The 27,576-nt window shown below is 43.3% G+C and overlaps 1 protein-coding gene across 1 annotated transcript in view; it reads left to right on the top strand.

Annotated features, from left to right (window-relative positions):
- GTF2I (general transcription factor IIi) overlaps nt 1-20,514 on the top strand; it is a 68,607-nt gene extending 48,093 nt beyond the window's left edge. Inside the window, 16 exon segments of the mRNA XM_075589970.1 lie at nt 532-587; nt 1,425-1,496; nt 4,129-4,312; nt 5,084-5,142; nt 6,581-6,643; nt 7,277-7,372; nt 7,782-7,847; nt 9,092-9,275; nt 9,390-9,439; nt 9,983-10,060; nt 11,216-11,299; nt 12,989-13,172; nt 15,740-15,768; nt 16,819-16,932; nt 17,112-17,153; nt 18,867-20,514. Of these exon segments, the coding sequence (XP_075446085.1) occupies nt 532-587; nt 1,425-1,496; nt 4,129-4,312; nt 5,084-5,142; nt 6,581-6,643; nt 7,277-7,372; nt 7,782-7,847; nt 9,092-9,275; nt 9,390-9,439; nt 9,983-10,060; nt 11,216-11,299; nt 12,989-13,172; nt 15,740-15,768; nt 16,819-16,932; nt 17,112-17,153; nt 18,867-20,254 (2,749 nt within the window). The 3' untranslated portion in view covers nt 20,255-20,514.
- Nucleotides 20,515-27,576: the final 7,062 nt, after the last annotated feature.

The following is a 27,576-nucleotide window of genomic DNA, read 5'->3' as shown; positions in this document are numbered from 1 at the left end:
CCAATTTGGGAGACTAAATTAAACATTAGCCTAACAGGCCATTTGAAATAAATATTTCATACCATGTGCTTATGTATGCATGTGGTCTGATGTGAAACCTTTTTACATCTCCAATTTAAAGGGAAACCCAACTTCCAATATTCAGCCCCTTTGTCTGGTTTATGTATTCAAAATGTTTAGTATGTGAATGTTCTTGTGATGCTTTCTTTTTCTGTGATTGTATGTTGTATTTTTACTACATGAGGGCGCTATGCGTCTTCGCTCTTGGATTGATCGCTGTGTTTTTATAGAGTGCCAATGTTTTGAATGTTCTTGGCAATGTGGCCTTTGTTCTTTACCTCTTTAGGTAATCATTTATTTATCACTCTTCTTTCAGCAATATGAGGGACTTGCTACTTCAGCTTTGAAGTAATTAGACAGCATGGAAATAACATGGGGCCGGGAAGCTTTGACATTACTCTAAATTATTCTTGGTACTGTATTCCTCAGCACCTGTATTTTCTTTCATTGTTTCACTGTTGCCTCTCACAGACCAGAGCTGCTTACACAGACACCAGTAGAAGCTGTCAACAGAACAAATTCAGGAGGTACGTTTGTGTCACACACTGGTGACATCATAGAATTATGTTTGTATATATCTCTATTTGCCCTACACAAGAAGCAAAAAGTGATGCAATGTGAGTGCTCATTTGTATGTCATTACCCAGAATCCCTGACTGCATTGTATGCTAAGCGATAATAGGCAAAGACCGTTGCAGACCCGTCTGAGTAAGAATAGATGATCCAAGGCACTGCGGATTTTCCAAAAGATTTATTGTGGCAGAACAGCACGACGTTTCAACCTTTTAAGAGGCCTTTTTCAAGTGAATGGCATGCCAGTCACTTGAAAAAGACCTCTTCGAAGGTTGAAACGTCGTGCTGTTCTGACACAATAAATCTTTTGGAAAATCCGCTTCATCTATTCTTACTCGAGTTTAGGATTTTAAACAGGTTCCTCTGAACCAGGCGCACTGTTGATTGCAAGTATCTTTACTTTATTTTGGTGTGCAGCATTCCTACTTACTGTTGCAGACCCGTCTGAGACATGCAGATATACCCACAAGTGGTATTTTTATTTGCTATTTGCCCTCCAGATTTTTCTCGCTACCTACTGTTTTTCTGTCGGATGCTTCTCTTCCACCGTCCTTTCTTACAATTATTATTACATTATTTTTATTCCAGTTTGACATTTATCTATACCAATACCTATCTGTTCTGATAGTAACGGTGTATACATCCAGGGACAAATAGACACACTAGAGCCAAGTGGTTTTTATCTGCCTTCAAATGGTATCGGCTGTAAAACCTCAGACCCTATTTGATGTTTGGCTTTCTTTCATATCCAGGATAGCGGTCATGTTGTGTTTGCTTCTCTCTCTCTCTAGTAAAAGAAGACTGGAATGTTCGGATTACAAAATTGAGAAAGCAGGTGGAGGAGATCTTTAATACAAAGTTTGGTAAGTGGTGTGATTTTGAAGAAGCAGTTTTTACCTGCTAAACTAGGAGTCGTCTAGTGATGAGACCAGGGTGCTTTTGTTGCAGGGGATACCAAATGTAACGAATGGTGGAACCAAATAAAAACAGTCATCATGTGAAATCGTTACCTTATTCCAGTGTAGTTTCGTGCTGCTGATTTCTCAGACATTTGTGTGTGTTTTTTATAGTAATATTAAAAGAAAGTATCAAAATAACGGCGCTATGTGGCTAATTCATCATCTTTTTAATTTCTTCCGCCTTTTAGGCATTCTGTGCTTTTTGTGTTTTAGAGCACTTTGTGGTATAAAAGAAAAAAGGGCTCAGTTTAGTTGGTTTAAACAGTCGTTTCTCTGATCCATTTAATACTTGATCAAGGTCTTTTACTTGTAATTCAAGAAATAAAGAGTCACTATTTTTTTTACTCCTAACTCTTACCTGAATTTAACTCGATTGCTTGTTTCTTATGTTGTCTAATGCCTTGCATTTTAATCCCCCCGCCCCCATCTTTCTGTAGATATTATAAATATATACGTCTGCTTCAGCCACTGGCACTAAATTATGGCTGAGGCACAGCTGCCTGCGCTGCACCCGTGTCTGCGAGGCAGGCGGCGCGTGCAGCTGAGTCCCCCCGGTCTGCAGAGAGCTGCAGGGGGAAAGACAGGGGGGGGGGAGTGACGGGGACGCGGCCCTGACGTCACCCGGCAGGTTCGCCCTCATTTGTTGAACCGCCGGGGGGGGGGCCTAGCGCTCCGTCGCGACTCCTGCTCTCAATTTTCTTGAGCAGGAGTTTCTCTTGACGTAGCGCGGCGGCCCCCCCTCGTAGCGGGCCCGGCCCCGCTGTGGGGTGGCTCTTGTCCCTGCAGCGTCCGCCATAGCGGGCGCTGCAGTAGCCAGCGGGGACCTGGCCTTAGGTGTGTTCATACTAACTGAATGGCTCTCATCTGTGATTGGTACTCCAATCCTCTTTTCAATGTTTGTATATGCCTATTCAGTTGAACTTAAGAATGATGCAGGAGAGCGGCCATGACGTCACGAGGCTGGTTTGCCCTCATTGGCTGAGCCGCCACCGTGACGTACCCAATGCTCGTTAGCTGCGCCAAAAGACAAAAATCTTGGCAAAGGCGGTCGCACATCGTGGCTTGTGCGCACGCACACACACACCAATGGGGGCCTGGCCCATAGAGGACTGTGTCTTGTGTGCGTTGCACTCGCCGCAGCGGCCACTTGGGACCTGGCCTAAGGCAGCAGGCATATTCAATCCTGGTTACAAGCGGGAGCATAGCATTTTAAATCTGCGTTCTGAGATGTCCGTCAAAGCTATTCTGAACAACGAAAGAACCCACTCCTGCTCTTATACACTATCATTAACATTATCTCATATGCATGTGATTTCATTTGACATTTAACACTTGCAAAACAACTGATGTACCACATTCTGGGCCGGATGCCAATCATGGTATTTTTACCTGGGAGACATCCTCTTTTTGGTAGATGTCCATTATTTCATATCATTTTCACAAAACTGTTACTTCCTCAGTTATTACTTCTGCTGACATTTTCAAAGGGCCCATCTTGCTGTGCTACAGTACCTTAATAACGCAATAGAGTCTATGGAAAACGGTTCAAGCCTACTACAGTACATTGGTTCAGGCCTGCATTATTTTCTACAAGGTCCTAATATAAAAAAAATAATCATTTGGGAGTTCTCTCGAATTATCTCATAATGCAAGTTTTTTGGCAGCACAAAGGTAAAGGGCCAAGGAACTTGATTTTGTGCTTTGTGATGATGTTAAAAAAAAAAGGGGGGGCATTTTGTTAACATTGTTGACCACATATGCTAAATATTTACTCCTTTGAAGTCAATGAGTGGCGATTGAGCAGGTTTACCTATGAGCTGGGCTGGTTGTGGGCTTGAGCAATATATGAAGAGAAGGGAAGTTCTGTTGAGCTTTTAAGACCGCAGGGTACTGTGGCCCAGATACGTCAAGCAGTGCTAAGGAAAACAGGAGGTGTTCTGTTCCAAAATGAGAGCAAGATGAATGATCCAGGACAACTTCTGATTTTCTCAAAAGGAAATGTAATCCGCACCAAAAAAACACAACGTTTCATCCTTCCAAGAGGATTTTGAGAAAATCCAAAATTGCCCTGGATTATTCATCTTCCTCCATATACTGGATTTTTTTAGGCAGATATCCCTGAACCATGAGCACCGGTCTTTGCAAGTATCTTTGATTCTATTCATTGTGGTGTGCAGCTTTTTCTATTATATTGCCTGTTCCAAAATTAGTACATTTTTGGTCAACTATCATGCAAGTTGACCAAATATTGACACATTTTTGGAGATATCACCTCCAGTTTTCTTTACCACTGCTTGATGTATCTGGGCCATTAATCTGTATTGTCAGGGAAAAAAAGCAAACTGAAAAATTCCCTGAACAGCAATACCGGGTAACGAACTGCATTTCTGCATTAATGACCATTAATATCGGACCGTGGTGAACCCTGGCTATAAAGCTATGATTTGCTACTGCAGGGATTGAAGCTATTTACTTGCAAAGTAAAACAGGGGGTCACTCAGATTAACTTTTGTCAGATTACAATTCTGTCTTTCAGCACAAGCTTTGGGGCTTCCAGAAGCAGTAAAAGTCCCTTATCCAGTGTTTGAGTCAAATCCCGAGTTCCTGTTCGTGGAAGGATTACCTGAAGGAATTCCTTTCCGGAGCCCCACGTGGTTTGGGATTCCTCGGCTAGAAAGAATTGTGCGAGGAAGCACCAAAATCAAGTTTGTCGTTTAAAAAGTATGTGCGGTTTTTTCTTGTGTTTACAGATAGATAGATATCTATCTATCTCTCTCTCTATATATATATATATATATATATATATATATATATATATATATATATATATATAACAAATAAATAAAAGCTCTTTTGTAAATACAAAGTCTTCAGATTGTAACTACGGCACTTCCTAAAACGCAGGGCGAGAGGCAGGTGCGCCTGGAGCTGTGGGACGGGCGAGAGGAATATATATATATATAGAGAGAGAGAGAGAGAGAGAGAGAGAGAGAGAGAGAGAGAGAGAGAGAGAGAGAGAGAGAGAGAGAGAGAGAGAGAGAGAGAGAGAGAGAGAGAGGAGAGAGAGAGAGAGAGAGAGAGAGAGAGGAGAGAGAGAGAGAGAGAGAGAGAGAGAGAGAGAGAAGAGAGAGAGAGAGAGAGAGAGAGAGAGATCCTAAATAATTCATTTATATAGTTGTTAAGACAAATTAAGTTTTGCTTCAATGTCTTTAGATAATTTGTCACTTCAAAGCAGTAGTCAGAACAAAACAAGAGCTTGTGTATATTCATTAATAAATATATATAGTCGCAAATGCATCTGCCCTACACTGGCCTGGGTGCACTGAGCATTTTGATTGGTAATCAACTGTTCATCAGGCAATCACAGGGGCTTCAATGAGTGTAAATATAGATTTACTAACTAATATTATCGTCTTGGTCCTATTGTATTGGTCCTTTATTAAATGGGCAGAAAAAATGATCAAAATGTTTGTATTTTGCTTAACTTTCAGACCTCAGTTGGTGACTTCCCACCTGCCTCCTGAACTGGCTGATAAAATTAGCGTTCAAGGTAAGAATGTGCTTACACTTAAAGCCATAACAAATAATAGTGCCTTTAAAAAATAAAAAAAAATGTAAGTTCAGCATGAGACAAAGATTTTAAATAAATGAAGGGGACAGATGGAACAAGGGATTTAAATATGCACGGTAGAAGTCTCAATTGCTATATTTACTCTACCAAATTGAAACGGATGACTAGCCCATTCCTTGCAAATCACAATTTCTAATGTGACAGTTTATCTGCACATGCGTGTGCTGAACTAGTTTTGGCATGTAAAGTCACTTCACCTTGTTTCATCAGCACAAGATATGACAGGCAGCCGAAGTTGATTATCAGTTGTCTTTGAACTGACTTTTGTAGATGGTATGTGTTTATAAATTTATGATCCGAAATTCATGTGAAATAATTTACCAAATTCAAATTCTCTGCTGTAATGACTTTAGCTTCACTTCTTTAACTATCCTTTAAAACAAACCATACTGTATGTTGTCACCTCATTGTCGGCTTGCTTTTCTTCCATTGGTTACTGCCACAAGCTTTGCAGCCGCTGTTTAATCGGTGTCTGCGTTTTGGGCGTAATGAGTGCTGGATAGAAAAGAAGAAAATAATTAACCTAGACCCATCAAGTTGAATGCTAAATTGTCACTGTCCTTATGATTCTTACATTTGTCCTGATTGCCAGAGCCCCACTGGCTTTTTTTTTTCTTTGCCTGTAAAATTGAATTGTATACAGAGTTTTAGCATAGACCGTGACTTGTAATTGTAAATAAATCCGGAGAAGTGTTTAAAGATGCAATCCAATGTAACCACAATTTACTGTACGTCTAATTGGCTTCTTTAAATACATTGAACACTGCTAATAGCAAAGATTTGGCTACTGTGTTTTTTTGTTAGAAATGAAGTAAAATGTCTTAGTTGCCTCTGAATGGGGATTTGTTTGTCAATCAAGTGTTTTCTTCATCTTCATTCCCCCCTGTCCTTGCCTGATTGCTAATGCAGGTACGGGGAGATGGGGCTCTGTGCAAGCTCCTGCACACACAGTGACATCACATAAAAGGGGCCAGAGGAAATTCTCACCTCACCATGTTTACATAATGGCTCAAACAAATCATTTTACCCAGATTTTGGTTTTAAAAAAAGCCATCCACCAGCCCCTGCAAACATGTCACTGATCATATGATTAAACCAAATACAGTAGTAATACACTCTGGTCTACTTGGTGACTTCTGCTCCGTGCATTGTAGGCATCTGACACGGATAGCCAGCACTGCTTGTGTACATGCAGCGTCTCTTCTGCTGCCTGCCACCCTTGTGTTGCCTTACCGGGGATATATCCTATGCGTGTCATATGTACCCCCAAGTGTATGCTTTACAGTTTTTTGGTGAGATGTTTCATATATATCTATATCCATCGTGGGTCAAAGCTAACAGATTGGTTGGTTTGTAGCATTGCAGAGTTCAGAGAAAGAGCGAAGCCCAGGAAGTAAGTCAGTGGCGGTTGCAGTTGAAGGTAAGATTACCATAACAGGGGAGCACTCCTGCTCTTTCTCCCTTTATGAGATACCTTGCTGATTTAAAAAAAAAGAAAATAAAGGTTTATTTCCCATTCAGTTCTTTAATCCACATACACAATTTCCCATTATATGAGCATTTTATAGATGTCTTCCCCTTTGTTTTCATTTTTCTACTACAATTAAGGCCGTGATTATACCTACAAATGCCGGCGGCTCAAAAACATATAAAAAGAAAATGAATGTACACCTACCTGTAGAGCCGTGAGCGCCACTTGGAGCTGCAGGGCGGCAGACTCCTGGAAGAAGTTTTCAAAATAGTTTCTGGCCGGCGACGGCTGCGTCACGTGAGCGGTTCAGCCAACGAGGGCGAAACGTTCACAGCCACGCCTCCGTGTCTCTCCTGTCTCCCCTGTATGTTCAAGATGCCGCTCGGCAGCGTGAGGGTGACGTCACCAGATCGCGCTGCCGGCATCTAGTATAATCAAGGCCTTACATTTATTTTTGTTTCAATGCAACAGCTCTTAATACAAATAGCTAACTTTCTGACAGCAATCAATGCTGTACCGTAATGAATTATTGTCCGTGTCTTAAGCTGCACCTCTACACGCAGGATTTTGTTTGTCTTGCAGGCCCCCAAGAAAAATCACAAACGGTTACGCGCGCCACTACCCAAACCAATGGTTCCAACGTGACATTCAAACCACGGGGACGAGAGTTTTCCTTTGGTAACATTTTTTTTAATTTTGTTGTTCAGAAACTTTCAATTGTACCCTGTGATTCTGGGATAAATGTGTTTTTTTTTTCTTTTCTTTTTTCTTAACTCTGATTTACTCTAGTTTTAGTAAAGTGGTATTATTATTATACATGTTAAAGTAGATCATCAAAGTTCTTCAGGGAAGCAAGTAAATGCTAAACTTGTTTAGACGCTCCGTGATTCCATATTGCCATGTAGAACATTTTATTTTAACTACATTTGTTTTAATGCTGTCAGCTAGTAATACATGAGGGGCAGTATTTACTAAAGTGTGTAAGCAGAAATGTCCGGCTATAGGGATTTAACAAGTAAGGAATTTCCTATTTGACATTTGTTCATTCATTATTAAATACCGCCAATGTTCCTTTTTGTAAACGCAGAGGCTTGGAATGCCAAAATCACAGACCTGAAACAAAAAGTTGAAGCACTATTCGATGAAAAATGTGGTGAGTAACCTTTTGGACGCCCCTTCGCTTCTTTGGTGTTCTCTTCACTGTTTTAAAGGTATGAAATGAGCTAGAGTAATGCACAGCCAGATCCCGCAGCTGGAGGTAGTGTCGTGAAAACATCTACTGCTCCCATGTTCACTCTTTGGCCCATTTAACGTCACTAAGCGTCTGTTTTTAATGCAGCAACCATCTAATCTCATATTCTAACAAAAAATGCACACATTTTAAGCCAGCATGTTGACAAATCAATTTATGCTTCATCTTTGCACATTCTTCGTGTGTGTGTGTGTGTGTGTGTGTATATACATATATACACATACGTATATAGCAAATGGAAATATCACTGTATGCTCATTTGCATGTCAGTGATATTTCCATTTGCTATATGCTTTACTGTGGAGGGGTTTTGTCACTTTTTTTTTTACCCATCATAACCTTAATATATACATATAGAGAGAGAGCTTTCGAAATAGAGTGATCTCTTCTTCAGGCGATGTTACAATGGATTCAAACAAAAAACTTACTTAAAACGAGGCAGCTTGGAATGTTATCTGTGGATGAAGCCTCCCCCTCCTCCTGAGCAGTATGAGATTTATGACTTTAGGTGTTAAATGGTCCCTGAAAATTTGCGATGTTAGAGTGTATGTGTGTAAATTGTAATTAATAAAGAATCCACAGTGTATACATACAGTCTGCAGGGGAATCTTGTAAATGTTAATTAAAATGTCAGAATTATTGCTGCCTTTCCCCCTTATAGGAAAAAAAGTGGATTAACATTCTGAATTATTATGAATTGCACAAAATGAAGATACATTTTGTTAATCTATGTTCTTTTCCCAGTTGCATCTTTCTCACTTTTAATGTAAGCAGGACTTTGTTATTTTATTTCAATGAATCAACTCCTAATAACAGTTTATTTCTTCCTTTTATAAAATCAATTAATGCCGTATAGTCATTAATTTATTGTCACTCATAATGGCTATACTAAAAAACAAAAAATGTTTGATCTACACACAATTGTATTTGTTTTGCTATTGCAGGCTTCCATGATGCATCACAAAATGTTATGCACACCCCTAGCTGAACCAATGTGTAGTCTCTAATAAAAGCTATTTTATATCTGTAAATGTGTTCTGGCTATGACATTCCCCTCCCCGTTCCCTGCCTAGTGCTACTGTGCGAATTCTTGTTTGTTTTTGTAACACTTTACCAATATGAGAACATGATTTCTATATCTCCAGGTGAGGCCCTAGGGACGAAAGAGCCTTACAAGGTCCCATTTGCATTATTCGAATCCTACCCAGAAGACTTCTATGTGGAAGGTCTTCCAGAGGGCGTTCCATTCCGCAGACCATCCACTTTTGGCATTCCTAGGCTGGAAAAGATTCTCAGAAACAGATCCAAGATAAAATTCATCATCAAAAAGTAGGAGGGCAATATAAATGCTCAATATAAATTCTTGAAGTATACCGTTTCTGTAATGTGTGATACATGTGCACGTTTCATGTTGAAAATTAAATCTTGATCGTCTTTTGTCAGGCCCGAAATGTTTGAAACTGCAAGCAAAGAGCCCCCTGCAAACTGTCCAAGTGAGTCTGAATCTTGTTCTGGGAGTGAGTGAAAGTGTAGGTTTCTTAGAATGCACTTTTATTGGTTCCCTGGTTATTAAAGCAGGTGCTTTATGACCTGCTGTGAAGCAGTCATCTTGTTTACTGCCCTATAGCAAGTGTAGTGTTAGACTTTATGAACTTGAGGCTACTTCCTCCTTGATCCATGAAGTCTTATTTATAACTTGTGCAAAGGGATACACCATGGTGGCTTGTACTATCAGCCGCCTGCTTTGTTTTGTAACATTGTGCTGTCACGGTTAACTTGACATCTCTTTTTGTATTAATGAGACTTCCAATAGCTTCCTCTTTCAACTTCTGTGTATAGTATATGTACCTGCTGTCACATCTGTAGAGGGATCCATAATGGTTGAAAGTTCTTGTAGATCCAAGGAAACAGCTTAGATTGATTATTAAATGGTGCGGTTTGCCCTCCAATAAACCAGTTCTATGGCAACTTAAATTCTATATTTCTGTTTGTGATACCAAAAGTAGCTCTATCCTAAAATAACTTTCCTTTCTAAGAACGGACAAGTGCCCATAACACTTCTATCACAGCTTCTGGAGTAGAAGACCTTAATATCATACAAGTGACCATACCAGGTAGGTGACACTGTTATGCTTGTTATCTATTCAAAGGTGGTCAGGTTTGGGTGGCACTATTTTGATGAAAACCTGTAAATGCAGTCAGCAGAGAAAGTGAGAGCTTGCAGCTCTGGTTATCATAGCCTCAGTGTCTGCTTGTTGAGGAAAGAGATCATTACGCCATGGTTAATTAAGGTCATTATATTAAAAGGGGAAAAGGAAGAGCGGGTGGAATTTTTGTTTTTACATAGAGATGGTTGATAATGATATGCGGAAGGTGATCATTCTCACAATGGTCTTCTCTATCGTACTAGTCACTTAGTCAGCACAGAAGAATATTTTATTTTATTTGCAATATCATGGTAGCTGCTGGAGTTGGATCAGGGCCGTAATTCCAAAAATAATAGTAATTTACATTTTTTTTACAATGCACATACATAGTATACAGCCCTACAGCATGCCTAATATTAATGCACTGATAACATCAATGCAATAAACATTGTTTATTATCGTGCTTACAGGTTGCATATGTGGCGTTTTGTTGGCTGCTACTTGTATGACTCTGGGTTGTTGGTTCTCACAGTTAAAAATATAGAGGAGCGGCTCAGTGAGTAACGACACTGACTGGCACAGAGTTGGAAGCAGGGGAACCTGGTCCAATTCCCGGTGCCGGCTCCTTGTGACCTTGGGCAAGTCACTTTATCTCCCTGTGCCTCAGGCACCAGAAACATAGATTGTAAGCTCTACGGGGCAGGGCCCTGTGCCTGCAAAATGTCTCTACAAAGAGCTACGTAAAACAAGCAGCACTATGTCTGAGACCTGTAGTGTTGGGAAGAAAAGACAACTTCAACATCCATTGTAAAGATTATTTTTTTTAAATTAACTTATGTGGTGATAAAAAGCTTGTTTGATTTCCTCTTGTACATGATTACAGTATTGTGGTTGTTCTAATTGTAATGACAAATCCTCAAAATTCTGGCAATGTAAGAATTGACAAGTATTTACATATCGCTGCCCTGAAAAGCGTACAGTCTATATTTAGGGAATGCTGTTGCCACAAGACTCCTCCTCATGCAAATATTTCAAGAAACGAAAATGAAAAAATTACATTTTCTAAATGATGTGCAATTGTGAGCATAGCATTATTCCCTGAATCATCGTCTTGTTTTCTAGATGTGGACAACGAAAGATCAATCAAAGTAGACAAGGCCCGTCAGTTGAGGGAACAAGTCAATGAACTCTTTAGTCGGAAGTTTGGTAAGTTGTGCGGTTTGAGCCGGAGTTGTACAATATGAATTCTATTAAAAAAAAACTTGCAGCGCAGAGTTCCTGATACACAAATGCCGTTTGAGATACCCAGTGGCGAATTAAAAATGTTGCCGCCAGGACCGCCCTCCTCCTCCTACCGCATTGCGGCGTCACGTGATAACAAATTTCCATGACAACGGGATGCCATATGACGTCACGTTGTCATGGCAATCACCATGTGACGAAGCAGGATTATTTGATGCTGCAAAGCTACAGGAGGAGCGCAGCGCAAAGGAGAAGGCTAAGGCACGTTCTATAGTGCCGGGACGTCAGTGAGCCTTTCTATACAAGGGCCGCGCACGGCAGGGAGAGGGGAGCCGACAGGCAGCGGCCAAGATTATGAAATTCATCTTTTCGCGCCGCTGCCCTGCGGGCGCGTGTGTGTGTGTGTGTCAAGGATTGCAAAACAAAATAAAAATATTTATTAAACTTTTTTTTTTTTCTTTAACAAATCTTATTTAGGACTTATTTCACTCGCACACACATATACTCGCACATATACTCGCACACATACTCACAAGCATATACTCACAAGCATACACGCATACACACACACACACACATACACACACACATACTCACACACTCACACATATACATTACCTGCAGCTCCCGGCACTATATGCAGGAAAAGCATGCGGCCCGTGCACGCGCGTATACATAGGAACGCACGGCCGCATGCTGTATATAACAGCCCTAAGAGATCTTTACAGAGGCCCCATGCTCTCTTCCAGCAATCAGTGGGGAAGAGAGCGGGGCCTCTGTATATGGGGGGCAAAAAAACAGAAAAATTGCCGCCCGGGCCTAATGGGAAATCCGCCACTGGCGATAACAAAAACGTCCTCCTTCATGCTCTACAACAGTGTTTTTCAACCAGTGCATTCCCTGGGCATCCCTAAAGGGTTACCTGTAATTTTCAGGTCATTTTAAAATTGTACCAAATACAGAAGAATTTACAATGTATCTGATCTCAGACGGGCTATTAGAGAGGGTTGGGGTTCTTTAGAATTTCACATAGGGGTCCTTAACCAAAAAAAGGTTGAAAACCACTGCTCTACAATGTACATGTTTATTTGTAATGGCTGTACTTGTACTGTTAAGACACTCTTTTAGTTCTAGCACTAAAGGAAACAATTTTAAGACTAGAGATTTGTAGTTGCTCTAATGTTTGCGATTATGATAATGTATTATGGTTCTTTCAACTTCCTTGTCCTTTGTACCCAGATCTGGGAGCGCTGTATACCCTCAAAACACATGTCCAAGAAGAAAAATCTAAATCGTTACTATAGGACATATGCTAATCTTTCATTAAGAAAGGCTTATGCTGCATTAACAGGCATCATAGTTTAATCAAATTGTACTCCAAGTGTCAAAAAGACACCATTTGATGCAAGCCGAAACTTAAAGAAAAAAGCACCTCCAATGTTAATTTGCATGGCATTAATGCTGTCATATCCCTGTTTGATCAAGGAATAAATTAAATATTGAAAGTGGCAATCCCCCATGCCCCCCTCATCAGAGATGAGTCCATGTAGTGGCCCTGATATGTACATTAGAAAAACAAATTAAATATAACGATATACATGATTTCCTTGCATCTAAAGTCTTACAGTAAATGGCTGTGACTTGTTTTTATAGGAGACGCCATTGGTATGACCTTTCCAGTGAAAGTGCCCTATAGAAAAATAACCACCAATCCAGGCTGTGTGATAGTGGATGGGATGCCACCTGGGGTTTCATTCAAAGCCCCCAGTTACCTGGAGATGAGTTCCATGCGTAGAATTCTGGACTCCGCCGAATTTATCAAGTTCACGGTTATTAGGTGAGTAGAGTTTAAACTCTCTTGTCTTTGTTTATTAAATAGTGAACTGGAGTGATAAACTTGAAGCGCACATACCATTCTGAATTAAAATGGGATTGCAAACATAAGTGAAATGATTAAAAATATATAGTGATGAACAGTGTTCGACAAACCTATACATTTGCACGCCCCGGGCGAGTGGATTTAACATCGTGGCAAGCTCCTATTGGCCCAAGCAGCACACGTGTGGTACTAGGTGGCGAGTAGATTTTTTTTGTTAGGCAAGTAGATTTTTTGGTGATTTGTCGACCACTGGTGATGAATACAGTGAGATTAATCACGAAAGATATTTAAACAATCTGACCGTAGAGAATAGTGCAGCTCCGATGAAAAATACTTTTTTTTTTTTCCCCCAATCATCTCGAGTATACATGAGCGCAAATACTCCCCGGTATATTTGAAAAATAAAAGGGAATATAGTGCAACACTGCAAAAAGATGAAACCAGCAAGGTTAAAGAGGGTAAATCAATTCCTCCCACGCACATAGTATAGGACAGGGGTGGCGAACTCCAGCCCTCAAGGGCCACCAACAGGTCAGGTTTTCAGGATATCCCTGCTACAGCACAGGTGGTTGTCATAATGACTGACTACTTATTGAGCCACCTGTGCTGAAGCAGGGCTATCCTGAAAACCTGACCTGTTGGTGTCACTTGAGGACTGGAGTTCACGACCCCTGGTATAGGATATGTGCAGGCAGATTAAGGTTAAACCCTCCTCGATCAGACCATTGAGTATGAGCAGATGATCCCAGAGACAGACGGCATGTTCTCCACTCAAAAAGATGAGCAGAACATTGTACAGATATGTTTTTACTTGATGAATACACAATAGGTGAAAGTGATTACATTCACAAGCGTTGATGCAAAACAAGCTGTGGGACCACCCTGGGTCCAGGAGCAGCGCCGGAGACCAGCAGCATCCCTCCAAACGGAATAGCAGCGTCACTTACTGCTTGCGGAGTTTGAGGCTGCGCTTAAAGAGCCGGCTACGGGTGACGTCACCCGTCTCCGTAGTCCTTGCGAAAAGTTGTAATCTGTTTTGAAGACGTCTCTGGCTACAAGGAGAATGACGTTGGGCAAGGGGGAAGGCAGAGAGGCGGAGACGAGAGCAAGGGGGAAGGCAGAGGGGCGGAGACAAGAGCAAGGGGGAAGGCAGAGGGGCGGAGATGAGCAAGGGGGAAGGCAGAGGGACGGAGATGAGCAAGGGGGAAGCAGAGGGGCGGAGACGAGAGCAAGGGGGAAGGCAGAGGGGCGGAGACGAGAGCAAGGGGGAAGGCAGAGGGGCGGAGACGAGAGCAAGGGGGAAGGCAGAGGGGCGGAGACGAGAGCAAGGGGGAAGGCAGAGGGGCGGAGACGAGAGCAAGGGGGAAGGCAGAGGGGCGGAGACGAGAGCAAGGGGGAAGGCAGAGGGGCGGAGACGAGAGCAAGGGGGAAGGCAGAGGGGCGGAGACGAGAGCAAGGGGGAAGGCAGAGGGGCGGAGACGAGAGCAAGGGGGAAGTTAGAGGGGCGGAGATCAGAGCAAGGGGGAAGGCAGAGGGGCGGAGACGAGAGCAAGGGGGAAGGCAGAGGGGCGGAGACGAGAGCAAGGGGGAAGGCAGAGGGGCGGAGACGAGAGCAAGGGGGAAGGCAGAGGGGCGGAGACGAGAGCAAGGGGGAAGGCAGAGGGGCGGAGACGAGAGCAAGGGGGAAGGCAGAGGGGCGGAGACGAGAGCAAGGGGGAAGGCAGAGGGGCGGAGACGAGAGCAAGGGGGAAGGCAGAGGGGCGGAGACGAGAACAAGGGGGAAGGCAGAGGGGCGGAGACGAGAGCGAGGGGGAAGGCAGAGGGGCGGAGACGAGAGCGAGGGGGAAGGCAGAGGGGCGGAGACGAGAGCGAGGGGGAAGGCAGAGGGGCGGAGACGAGAGCGAGGGGGAAGGCAGAGGGGCGGAGACGAGAGCGAGGGGGAAGGCAGAGGGGCGGAGACGAGAGCGAGGGGGAAGGCAGAGGGGCGGAGACGAGAGCAAGGGGGAAGGTAGAGGGGCGGAGATGAGCAAGGGGGAAGGCAGAGGGGCGGAGACGAGAGCAAGGGGGAAGGCAGAGGGGCGGAGATCAGAGCAAGGGGGAAGGCTGAAACGGAGAGGAGTTGTAATTTCTGTTTGGATGCTGAATTTACTTTACTTTTACTTGAAATTAAGGGAGAATGTACTATTTTAAGGAGGGGGGAAGAAGAGGGAGAAACACGAAAAAAGTTGATATATTAGTACATTTTTGGAACCATTTTCTAACTTTGTGGAATTGAAAAATTATAGTAGAAAGTTAGTGACTTTAAAAAGGTGACCCTCCACACAAGCTGCCTATTTGAAGTTATGTTCTCTATAAGAAGGGAGGCGCTGACTGTTTCTGACACATTGTACTGCTTTTAATAGCATAAAAACATAATAGAAATACTACACAGCAATTGTAACTCACGTGACCACACAGCAGGTCGAATTAAGAAAAAGTGTTTATATATAATGTTGCTGACCGTACATTTATTGTCTGTTTTACAGACCTTTCCCAGGACTTGTGCTTAGCAATCGTAAGTATATCAGGAATGTGTTACAATTTACAGATTAAATAAGTTATGGAGGGTAAGAAAGAGACACACCCTCCATCGTACAGCAAATACAAATCTCACTTGTGAGCACATTCACAGGTCTCAGGCATGTCTGCAACCCTGCTTTTCACCATTACCTCTTAGCATACAGTGCTTCCACTGCAGCCAGGGATTCTGGGTAATGACATGCAAACAAGTACACAATGTGCCACTTGTTTACAATTTACAGCGCACACGGTCCTGTATAATAAAGTTAGCATTAAAACCTTAATTGGGGAGCTTACAACATTTGCCTTTCCAATACTGCTTTGTAGTGTGTTATTAGCTGCCACTAACATAAAGATAACATAATGTAGTAACTGCTTATAGTTGAATACTGACCTGCTCCTAAATCAGTATATATTTCTTGTGGGAATTACTGCACTGTGCAATTCATACAAAAACTGTTGGATTAATGTTTTGGGTGCAAATTAAACGTAAGGAACTTGCCAATTTCATGTCTTTTGATTGTGTACTTTTCCCAGCTAGGGTTCAAATTGGGACAATTCTGCATTATGTCCCTTATTGCAGTTAAAAATAAATAAAAATAGCACTGCACAAGAAGTGTCTCGGTAGAAAGAACAGTATTCATAAGTGTGATATTGACAGAATGCCCTTTAGATAGCAGCTCGTGGTGTACCAATACTTGTCAATGTTGGAGTGTGAATATCATTACATGTTATTAAGTGTATAGTTGCCATATTGGATCTAGAGAACACTATAGATTGCATTGGCAGGTAATTAAGAAAACATGTAAGAGGTCTCAATAACACTAACATCATATATTAAATATTATCATATTTAGCATATATTCATTGCAGACTAAATACAGAGCATTCTCTCTCTCTCTCTCACTTTTTCTGTCTCTCGTGTATAAATGAACTAAATAAATAAATTAAAGTAGCTCAGATAATTTAATAAATCAGACAAGTGTGTTGTACAGTAAACAATACAGAAAACATAATAATTACACGTATTTATTGTCAATTTTAGAAGCGACTGAAGAAAGTGCATCTGGACCGTCAGCAGAATCTGGACCGTCGGCAGAATCTGGACCGTCAGCAGAATCTGGACCGTCGGCAGAATCTGGACCGTCGGCAGAATCTGGTAAATAAGTGTTTTGAGTATTTTTTTTTTTTTTTAAAGTCCTGCCTGATTTTCTTTTTTTAAATTTTATTTTAAAGGTGGTGTAGTAAATAGAGAATATTAATAGTTCACATTTTTTTACACTGAAACTACGTGAACCATTTAGATTCCAATGATCTTTATTTGTTTTTCATTTTAAGGTAAAGCTGATAAGAGCCAACCAGAAGAATCTGCAGCAGAAGGTATTTATCTTTTATTTTTTTGTGTGTGTGTGTGTGTGTGTGTCTTTCTAAAAGTAGCACTGCAGCTAAACATTGCCTGATGGCAATGATCAACAGGAGTATGTAAGATGTACGGATAATGATTGGTTTTTACAATCCATTCTATTTTAACATGTTGCTGTAATCTAGCAGCATAGAGCTTAATAGCAACTTGAGCATTGTTGGGCAACAGACGTCCCTTCAACTGCAGCCCCCAAGCAGCCCGCTCACCCTCAGTCTCCAGTGCAGGGGGAACAGATGTTGCTGGCAGGGATCATAGCTTCCTCCCACTTGCTCAGCTGCTTAATGACCCTGCACTGATAAATACTGTACTGCCCTGCTCTTCTCCTGTGCTAATCACTAGTTCCCTGTGAACGAAGAGGAGTGGAAAACTATATTCATCAGCACCTTGGAAGGGGGAGACGCTGCAGCTGTAATGACCCTTCCACCTGTGAGCTATAGATTATATATAACTTTATTTATATAGCACCATCCATGTACATAGTGCTTTACAGCAGTAATATATATGTGACATAATGGGAATAAGGTCTTCAACATAAGACATTAGGAAAAGTTGTCCCTCCACCGAAGTGCTTAAAATCCAAGTGGTAAGTGGGGAGAATTTAAAAAGCCTACAAGGGAGGGGTGTTATGGCAAGTACGTCTGCAAGGGGTCATGGTCAATGCATATGAGATGTGTAGTATCAGCCAATAGAGATACCCAACAGCTTCATTAAAGAGGTGTGTTTTATAATGGACCTTAAAGGTGTAGAGAGAGGAAGCTAGTCTGATTATTGAGGAAAGGACACTCCAGAGGTGTTGGGCAGTGAATGAGAGGGATTACAAAAAGTCATCCTTGAGCTGAACACAAGTTGAGCAGGAATATACAGTAGTGCGAAATTAGGGCTAATATATAAGGAGGGGCAGAGGAGCAGTTTTGGTCTTTTGGCCACAGCTGTTTCGCCGCAACTAAGATGACGCTGGCGCTCCGCTGCCACGCATTTTGCTGCAGGGACATCTCACTGCCAGAAATCTCACCGCCAAGCCAGAGACGCCATTGGCAGGCAAGTGATATGTGCAGCCGCTGAGATGCCTTTGGCAGGCAAGTGAGATCTCCAGCGGCTGAGGCATATAAAAATGGTGTCTCTGGTGTTCAGCAACCAGGAAGCAGGACATTTAAAAATGGCGTCTCTGCCATCAGGGCGGCGTTCTGAGGCCATTGGACAACAAATTGGTCTCAGCCAGCAACCCCATTTTTAAATGCCTCGGCATGCCGCCCTGACGCCACAATTTGTACCCGCCCAACGCCAGAGATGTAATTTTTCAATTTTCCTTACATGCCCCCTACTTATCCGGACGCCTCAACCATCTGAACGCATGGGAAATATTAACATACTGGGGTTCATTTAAAAAAAAAATGTTCACATTTCCTGCCAACTATTTCCTGCGTTTCTGCGCAGCGCCAGCGCTCACCATGAAAGAAAGTTTTTGAAACGTTTAATAAATTATTACAAGTTTAATACATTAATCTTTGAATTTCTTACCCTTGGAACAGGGGGGGGGGGGGGGCAGGAGACACATGGGGGGGCAGGAAAGAGTTGATTGGGGGGGGGCAGGAGAAACACAAGGGGGATAGGGGGGGGGGGCATTTAGAGAGTGTCATTTACTCATATCAACCCATCTAACATGGAATTAGTTTTATCCCAGCGTGGAAAGCAGAAAATGATGGTGGACGGCCACTGCTACGTGTTTGATAGAATGAGTGGCGATCAAATGAAGAAGTTTTGGCGTTGTTCAGAACGAGGGAGGTGTAAAGCACGACTTCACACAGAAGGTGGAAATGTAACGTTGAAACTCGGTCTACATTCGCACGACTCTTCGGCTGCAAAAGTGGAGGCAGCGAAAACCGTAGCGAAAATTAAGCAGCGTGCAGGAGAAAATAATGAAACTACCGCCCAAGTGATTAAGGAGTGCACACTCGGTTTGTCGCCAGCAGCCAAGGCCGCACTTCCTAATTCTGCCGCACTGAAAAAAATGGTTAGGAGGCAAAGAAATGAAATCAATCAAATTCCCCCAGTCCCCGCTACTCTTGAGGCCCTCGTTATACCCGAAAACTACAAGACCTATGAACCACAACCATGTATAATGGAAAGATTTTTAGTTGCGGACAGCGGACCTAGTCCACAACGGATACTTCTTTTTGGCAGCCAACAGAATCTGCACATATTGAGAGATTCAAAGACCTGGTATGTTGATGGAACATTTGAATCTGCGCCGCGGTTATTTGCTCAAATATACGTTGTACTTGCAGAGAGATTCGGTGGCGTTCATCCCGTATTGTATGCTTTGCTACCCAACAAGCAAAGGAAAACGTATGAAACACTGTTCCAGATGATAAAAAATGCAGAACCTGAAGTGGCACCAGAATCTGTCTCATGTGATTTTGAAATGGAAGCTTTCAGTGCAATTAGGAATGCCTTTCCAGATGTGCGCCTGTACGGATGCTTTTTTCATCTAAATCACAACCTGAAAAAGCATTTATGCGAACTGCAGTTGTCCAGTACATACAACAACGATGCCGACTTTGCTTTGCATGCAAAAATGATTACGGCACTCGCGTTTGTGCCAGCCGCAGATGTGGATGAGGCTATAGACCAATTGGCAGAGGAACTTGATGAAGAATTGCAGCCAGTACTGAATTGGTTTGAGGATTGCTATATGGGCCGCCAAAGAAATGGAAGACGGCCGGCCATGTTTCCACAAGATATGTGGTCATTATACAACAGGGTCCTCGACCGAGAAGACCGGACCAACAACCAAGCGGAGGCTGCTCATAGGAGAATCCAATCTGAATTAGCCATGACTCATCCAACAATATGGAAAGTCATAGATGGCTTCAGAAAAGTGCAACATGCGTGCAATATTTATTATGAACAGCTAGTAGCCGGTCACCCTCCGCCACAAAAGATAAAAAAATATCGTGATGCAGATGAACGTATTTTCCTAATCGTTAGGAGCTACAATAATAGGGACATTATTACATATCTTCGTGATCTGGCGCACATTTATGATATGGTGCAATAATGTGTGATTACAAGGTATTGTGCTTGCGTTCTAGCGCACATTATTACATTACGTGATGACGTACTGTGCTTAATTGCTTAATCATTTTTGTACGTACAGTATAGTTCTTGTGTTATCTATTGACTTCAATTTGTTAGCAACCTGTTCATGGAGTTATAGGTATGGTTTATTAATACAAGTAATAATGTTTAAATACATTGTCAAATGCATTACCCCTCTCTACCCTTGTCACACCTCCCGCCCGCCCCCCCCCTCCTTGTCACTTGTGCCCCTCCCCCCCCCCTTTGTGTCTCCTGCCTCACGTTCTCTCCTCTCCCCCCTTCCAAGGGCAAGAAATCAAGGATTCCATGTATTAAACTTGTAATAATTTATTAAACTTTAAAACTTTTTTTTCTTGATGAGCGCTGGCGCTGCGCAGGTAATAGTTGGCAGCGAAATGTTAACATGCATTTAGCATGGGAAATAAAAATATGGTGGCACAGGAATTGGTTCCCGCGCTAGATGCACACCAGCACACAGTTCAGCGGGTTGAGGCGTGTGGATGAGTTGGCACACATGCACAGGAAAAAGAAAAATGGTGTCTCCAATGTCGACGCGCATATGCGGCAAATGTTAAAATGGTGGCGTCAGGGCAGCACTAAATTGGCCTCACCAGAGATGACATTTTTAAATACCTCAGCATGCCATCACAATGCCAGAGACACCATTTTTAAATGCTTCCCTCGACGGACATATTGCTTGCCTGCAAATGGCATCTCTGGCCTGGCGGTGAAAAGTCCGGCGGCGAAGTGTGTGGCGGATGAACATGCGGTGACTTGGTCGCGTGGCCACTGACAAAAGTCCCATTCCAGACAGATTACATCCTTTAGCAGTATAGTCTTAAAAGCGAGGAGAATTTTGTAAGTAATACAGGATTTAATAGGAAGCCAGGAGAAGGATTTCAGCAGCATTTTTAGGATAAGTTGTAGGTGAGCGGCAGGAAGGCCGGACAGTAGAAAGTTACAATAGTCGAGACTAGAGAGAATGATGGCTTGTGTTCGTTTTATCAGTAGAGCTACAGCGGAAATGGCATATCTTTGCAATGTTACGAAGGAGAAATCGACCGGTTTTAGCTGCATTGTGAATGAGGGAGGAGTCAGATGTGACACTTGGGCAGCATGCTTGTGATACACCCAGGATGATAGTTCTGTCAACATTAATGAAGAAGGGGGCAGTAGGCCCAGGCTTTGGAGGAAGTATGAGGAGCTCTGTCTTTGACATGTTAAGTTTTTGAGTCGGTGGAGGACCATCCAGGATTATATAGCAGGGGGGAGACATTCAGAGAATTTGGTCTGTACAGCAGGTGTAAGGTTAGGGGTTGAAAGGTACATTTGGGTGTCATCAGCACAGAGGTGATATTTGAATCCAAGAGATGTGATAAGGTCACATAGAGCGAGTGTGTAGAGAGAAAAGAGAGGTCACAGAACAGACCCCTAGGGTACGACCACAGAGAGATCGGAGGAGGAGGAGGTGTTGGCCAATGAGACACTGAAAGTACGATGGGAGAGGTAAGCAGAAATCCGGGATAGAGCTCTGTTACGGATACCAGGAGTGTAGAATCTAAAGGAGAAAAGGATGGTCCACAGTGTCAAAGGCTGCAGAGAGGTTGAGTAATATAAACAGAGTCATTAGTTATTTTAGTGAGGGCTGTTTCAGTGGAGTGAGCAGCGTGGGATTGTAGAGGTTCTATGAGAGAATAGGTGGCGAGAGACTGGATCAAACGAGAGAATACCAGGCTTTCAAGGAGTTGAGGGAGACAGGGTGATAATTAGAGAGATGGGTAAAGTCAAGCTTTCATTTTTTGAGTAAGGCATGCTTGAAGGAAGTGGAAAAGGTACCAGAGCGGGGGGAAGAGTTGAAAATATGTGTTTTGGGATTAGAGTGGGAACAAGAGGTTTGAGGAGATGACCGTGGATGGGGTCAAGAGAACAAGTGGGAGAGGAGATCAGCAGCGACACTTCCTCCTTTGGCAGAGGAAAATTAGTCAAGTAGGAGAGTTAGAAAGAGGAAGTGTAGAATATGAGGTTATAGAGGGGATGTCTTGACATAAGGAATCCACCTTTTGCTTGAAATAGTCAGCAAAGTGTTGAGGTGAAATGGATTAAGATAAAAACGGATAACAGATGGTGGTCTGAGTAGAGAGTCGGACAGAGAAGAGATGTGAGTGTTGATTAGTGAAGGAAATTTGTTTTGTTTAGCCTGGGAAGGGGCAGAGTTGAAACAGGATAGGATCCATTTGTAGTGAAGGAAGTCTGCGAGAGTGAGATTTCCTCCAGAGGCTTTCAGAGGAGCGAATGCAGGTGCAGAGCATGCATGTATGGCAGTTTGGCCAAGGTCTGGGGTTAGAAGTGCGAGTGGCTTAAAAATAGAGGGTCATGTAGATCAAGAGAGGGGGATAGGGCAGAATTGTAGTTTATGACCAGAATGTCAGAGTCTGTAATGGAGAAGAGAGGGAGGAGTGCAAAGTGGAGTTAAGAGCCAGTATCTTCAGAAATGAGGGGTAGGTGAAGAGAACTGAGAGAGTAAATAAGATGAGATGATCAGATAGAGAAAAGTGGGAAATGGAGAAATTGAAGTTTTGTTTGTGAAAGCAAAGTCCAGGTACTAGCCATCCTTGGGGGTGCTGGTTGCAGTCCATTGGTGAAGACCGAAAGAGGAGGTTAGAGAGAGGAAAGCGGGAAGCCTGAGAGAGAGGGGTCATCAATATGACAGTTGAAGTCTCCAAGGAGAAGAGAAGTTGAATCAGAGAAAAGAATGGAGAGCCAGGATTCAACGTCAGAGCGAGACAGAAGGGAGATGAGTAGAGGTAGGAGGGTGCTAGATGACCACCAGCTGGAGTGGGAGAGGAGAAAAAAGCTGGACATCGTAAGCCTCAAAGGAAGGAAAAGAAATAGAGGGAGGTTTGAGGAGCCCCACGCCGTCACCAATGCCATCAGGGTGGGGAGTGTGGGGGAGACAGAGGCCACCATAAGAAGACAGCTTCCAGTGCAGTCAGACTGAGTGAGCCAAGTCTCGGTTATAGCAAAAAGGAGCAGAGCGAGAGAAAAAAGTCCCGTACAAACACGAACTTGTTAGAAAGGGAGTGTGCATTCCAGAGGGCAAAGGAAAATGGAGAGGCGAGGGAGGTGCATGGGGATGGGTATGAGGTTAGAGGGGTTTTATACCACAAGGAAGAAAGTAGAGCTTGTCGATCCACTGCTGAATGAAGGCCACCCGAATGATATAGATATATACTGCCTTTTTGAGGACTCGAGGGCACATGAAGTATGATACCACGGAATTAGAGGGACATGTCCTATAGGAAGGAATTGTGTAGAAAAACTACTGTACTGAAACTAAGTTCTCCTTTTTCTTTTTTTGTGTAGCTTAAGACGTCAACGCGGAGAGGAGCCCCAGGGATGTGTAATATAAATAAGTGATAGAAGTAACCTTCTATACGGACCATTTTTTTGTACGTTTTAGATAGAAATGTCTACTTTTTTTTCTGCAGTTCTGTGAATTGGATTATAAAAGATTGTAGCGACAGAATGGCAATGCCTGGATAACTGGGAAAATATATTTTTGATTTTGGAGGCTGAAGATTCATCATATCTTTATATTCTTATGTTTATCAAGTTTTAATTTTTCTGACCTTCAAATGTTTCATGGTGCGTAATAAAAAATAACTTCCTGGCAGGCCTTCAAAATGGAACGGGAGAAAAGAACGGTCTTATGTTGTGGCCATGCTGCTGACTGAATGTTCACTTCCTTTTTTTTTCCTGATGATGGAATTGTTTTTCGGTTGCAAAACGGTCCTCTGTATTAGCACACTGCATGTGTTCATCCAATAACCTTTTGTTAAGACGTGATCTGGTGATGATGCACCCAGTCATATTTTAACCTTTAGTGCAAAGGGTATACTGGCCTTGTATGCAGAAATAAAATATCAAACCTTACGAATCAAAGTCTTTTGCCTTCATCACTGGATAAAAAATATACTTTACTGAAAATCTCACACCCTCCCTTGGACCACACTACGTGCAAATAAATTGATTGTTTTCTAAGAATTGTCTTCATTTTGTTATTTCCTGCATGGCTTATGGCAAATAATTATTGATGTTGCTTTTGAAGATGCACAATATTGTGAAGCAGCATCACCAATGCTGACACGGTCCCAGTCCCACACTGCAATTGTGAAGAAAATACACGTGCTCCAAATAGTGTCAATGTATATAAAATCCGTGCACGTATATAATACTGTGATGAATTATATATAGTGCCAATAATTATGAAATAACTTACACACAGATTTCTAAGTGATATTGGTGTATATTAAATCACAAATGTGAAAATAGAACTCAGTAAATGATAAACCTGTGTTGGTCTGATAGATGCTGCTGCTTGTATAGATTGGCTCATTAAACTAAGACACTAGCAAACAGAGAAGAAAAAAACAGCGCACAGTCTCAGAGTAGTATATTAAAAATGATAATGATTACCTGCTGAATGCAATCAATATCATTTTTAATATACTACTCTGAGACTGTGCTCTGTTTTTTTTCTTTTCCACTCTGCAATTAGTTGTGATAAAGGGACAGCATTCAACCGTACAACACCGTAGACTCATTTTTACTGTGATTCTATTTCTCTGAAGTAGAGAGGGAGTGGCTCAGTGAGTAAAGACACTGACTGGCACTGAGAGTTTGAAGCAGGGGAGTCTGGTACAATTCCTGGTGCCGGCTCCTTGTGACCTTGGCAAGTCACTTTATCTCCCTGTGCCTCAGGCACCAAAAACATAGATTGTGAGCTCCACGGGGCAGGGACCTGTGCCTGCAAAATGTGTCTGTAAAGCGCTACATATAACTAGCAGCGCTATACAAAAACATGCTATTATTATTATATTATTAAGTTTGAATCCACTGGAGAGTTTCACAGTAAGGAATACAAACAATACCAATTTGTACGGAATATTTCTTACGGCGGTTGGTGACTAATAATGTTACTCCGCTCATTCCCTCCACTCGTGGTCCTATCGCATGCAGATGTTGTTGGAGCTGTACATGCCCCTCTTGATCATGCATATTGGTCAACCTGTTATGTCGGTTACTGCCGTTGAAATACATTGGTTCACTGCACGTTTTATCAAAGAGAAGGCAAACACGTCTACATTTGTTCAAACTGATTCCCCAGGCAGTTTCCCTGAGAAATTAGGAGAATTTGCCAGTATGTTTTTTTGTTTGTTTGTTTTTTTTCATGGGACCAGGCAGGACAAAATAATTATTTACATTTGTACTCTACTTAATACACTGTAACTGCACAGGGGGAGGGGTAAAGGAAATGACACCTGTGTTTCAAGTTGGGACTAGAAGTGTCCCATTGGGGTAACAATATATGGTGAAAACTATACATTTTGAAACCCAAGTCTGTTGTGACAAAGGAGACTTTTGGTTTCATCTTTTGATCAAATCCTGACCTAGGACTCACTACTTGTGAAGTGAAAAGTGACATAAAAATGTAACTTGCAGGGACGTTACTTAGAGTATGTGTGTATGTATATAATCCCTGAGGAAGCTCAATCTCTGCGTGAAACGCATTGGATTGGTGCTAGCAATACTTGGTTCCACTATGTTCTTCAGCTCTGTGTACCTACTGTCTCTCCTGCACTGCGCGAGTACATCCGGTTTCCGAGTGACGCTACGCACTGACGTCACGCTTCCAGGCTGAGGAGGTTCCCTGAACACGGAGAGACACAGAACGACTGGCTGGAAACAGAAAACATTCCGGACTTTGACTGACACCCATATCAGGGCCAGGAGGTATTCAAATCCATACCTCTCCTGGATGACACTACCTACCTTGATGCTGTTATTTATTCTTCATTTGTGAGTTGCCATTTTTTCTCAATACAATGGAGAGCTGCTATTTCTTTTGAAAATATACAGCTGTGCATAAATATTGCAATGGTTTGTCTTCAAATGCAAAATGAAGGTATCCAGTGATGATGCTTTTAGTACATATTTTTACAGTGTTGCTACTTATGAAAAATACTTTTTCTGGTACACAGCAGAGTAGACCTCTGATAATACCACCAAAAAAAAAGTTAACACTTTTAATCCCTCTTTATTGAAGTGAAACTTCTTTAGTGGCACCTCTGATGGGATAAAACTGGATAGATGTGGGGCGAAATGTGAAACGGAAGCTGACGTCACGTAATGGACGCCACTCCGCTCATACGTCCCCTGTCATATGCGGCGGCGATAGCCGCCAGCGCCGCTCCTAACCGGCCCACGACCGCTGCCATGCCACGCATGCGCAGTTGTGATGGCGCCGCTGACGGGCGCCACACATGCGCAGAAGCGGCTGGCAGCGGCGTCATTCCACCCACACGCTCCTTCAGCCCTCCACTGACGCGGGCCTTCGCGGGGCACAGGGCGCTTGTACACCGCGGATGGGGGGGGGTGTGCAGAATTTGCGTGCGGGGGGGTGTGTGTGTGCAGAATATGCGTGCGTGCGGTGGGGGGGGTGTGTGTGCAGAATTTGCGTGCGGGGGGGTGTGTGTGCAGAATTTGCGGTGCGGGAGGGGGGGGGTGTGTGCAGAATTTGCGTGCGGGGGGGTGTGCTGTGTGTGCAGAATTTGTGCTAAGGGGGGGGGGGGGGGGAGAGAGGTGGTGCGCAATGTTACACCCCGCCCCTGGGTGCAGCTGGACACACACACTGACTGACCCACCCACACCCCCACACACACTGACTGACCCACCCACAACCCCCCACACACTGACTGACCCACCCACACCCCCCCACACACTGACTGACCCACCCACACCCCCCCACACACTGACTGACCCACCCACACCCCCCCACACACTGACTGACCCACCCACACACCCCCACACACTGACTGACCCACCCACACACCCCCACACACTGACTGACCCACTCACACCCCAACTGACCCACCCACACCCCGACTGACCCACCCACACACTGACTGACCCACCCACACACCCCCCACACACTGACTGACCCACTCACACCCCAACTGACCCACCCACACCCCGACTGACCCACCCACACACTGACTGACCCACCCACACACCCCCCACACACTGACTGACCCACACACTGACTGACCCACATACACCCCCACACACACACACCCCCCACACACTGACTGACCCACCCACACCCCTACCACACACTGACTGACCCACCCACACCCCCCACACACTGACTGACCCACCCACACCCCCACACACTGACTGACCCACCCACACACCCCCCACACACTGACTGACCCACCCACA

This window comes from Ascaphus truei, chromosome 3 (assembly GCF_040206685.1).
Source record: "Ascaphus truei isolate aAscTru1 chromosome 3, aAscTru1.hap1, whole genome shotgun sequence".
NCBI lineage: Eukaryota > Metazoa > Chordata > Amphibia > Anura > Ascaphidae > Ascaphus > Ascaphus truei.
This window is presented reverse-complemented; position numbering and strand designations above follow the sequence as displayed.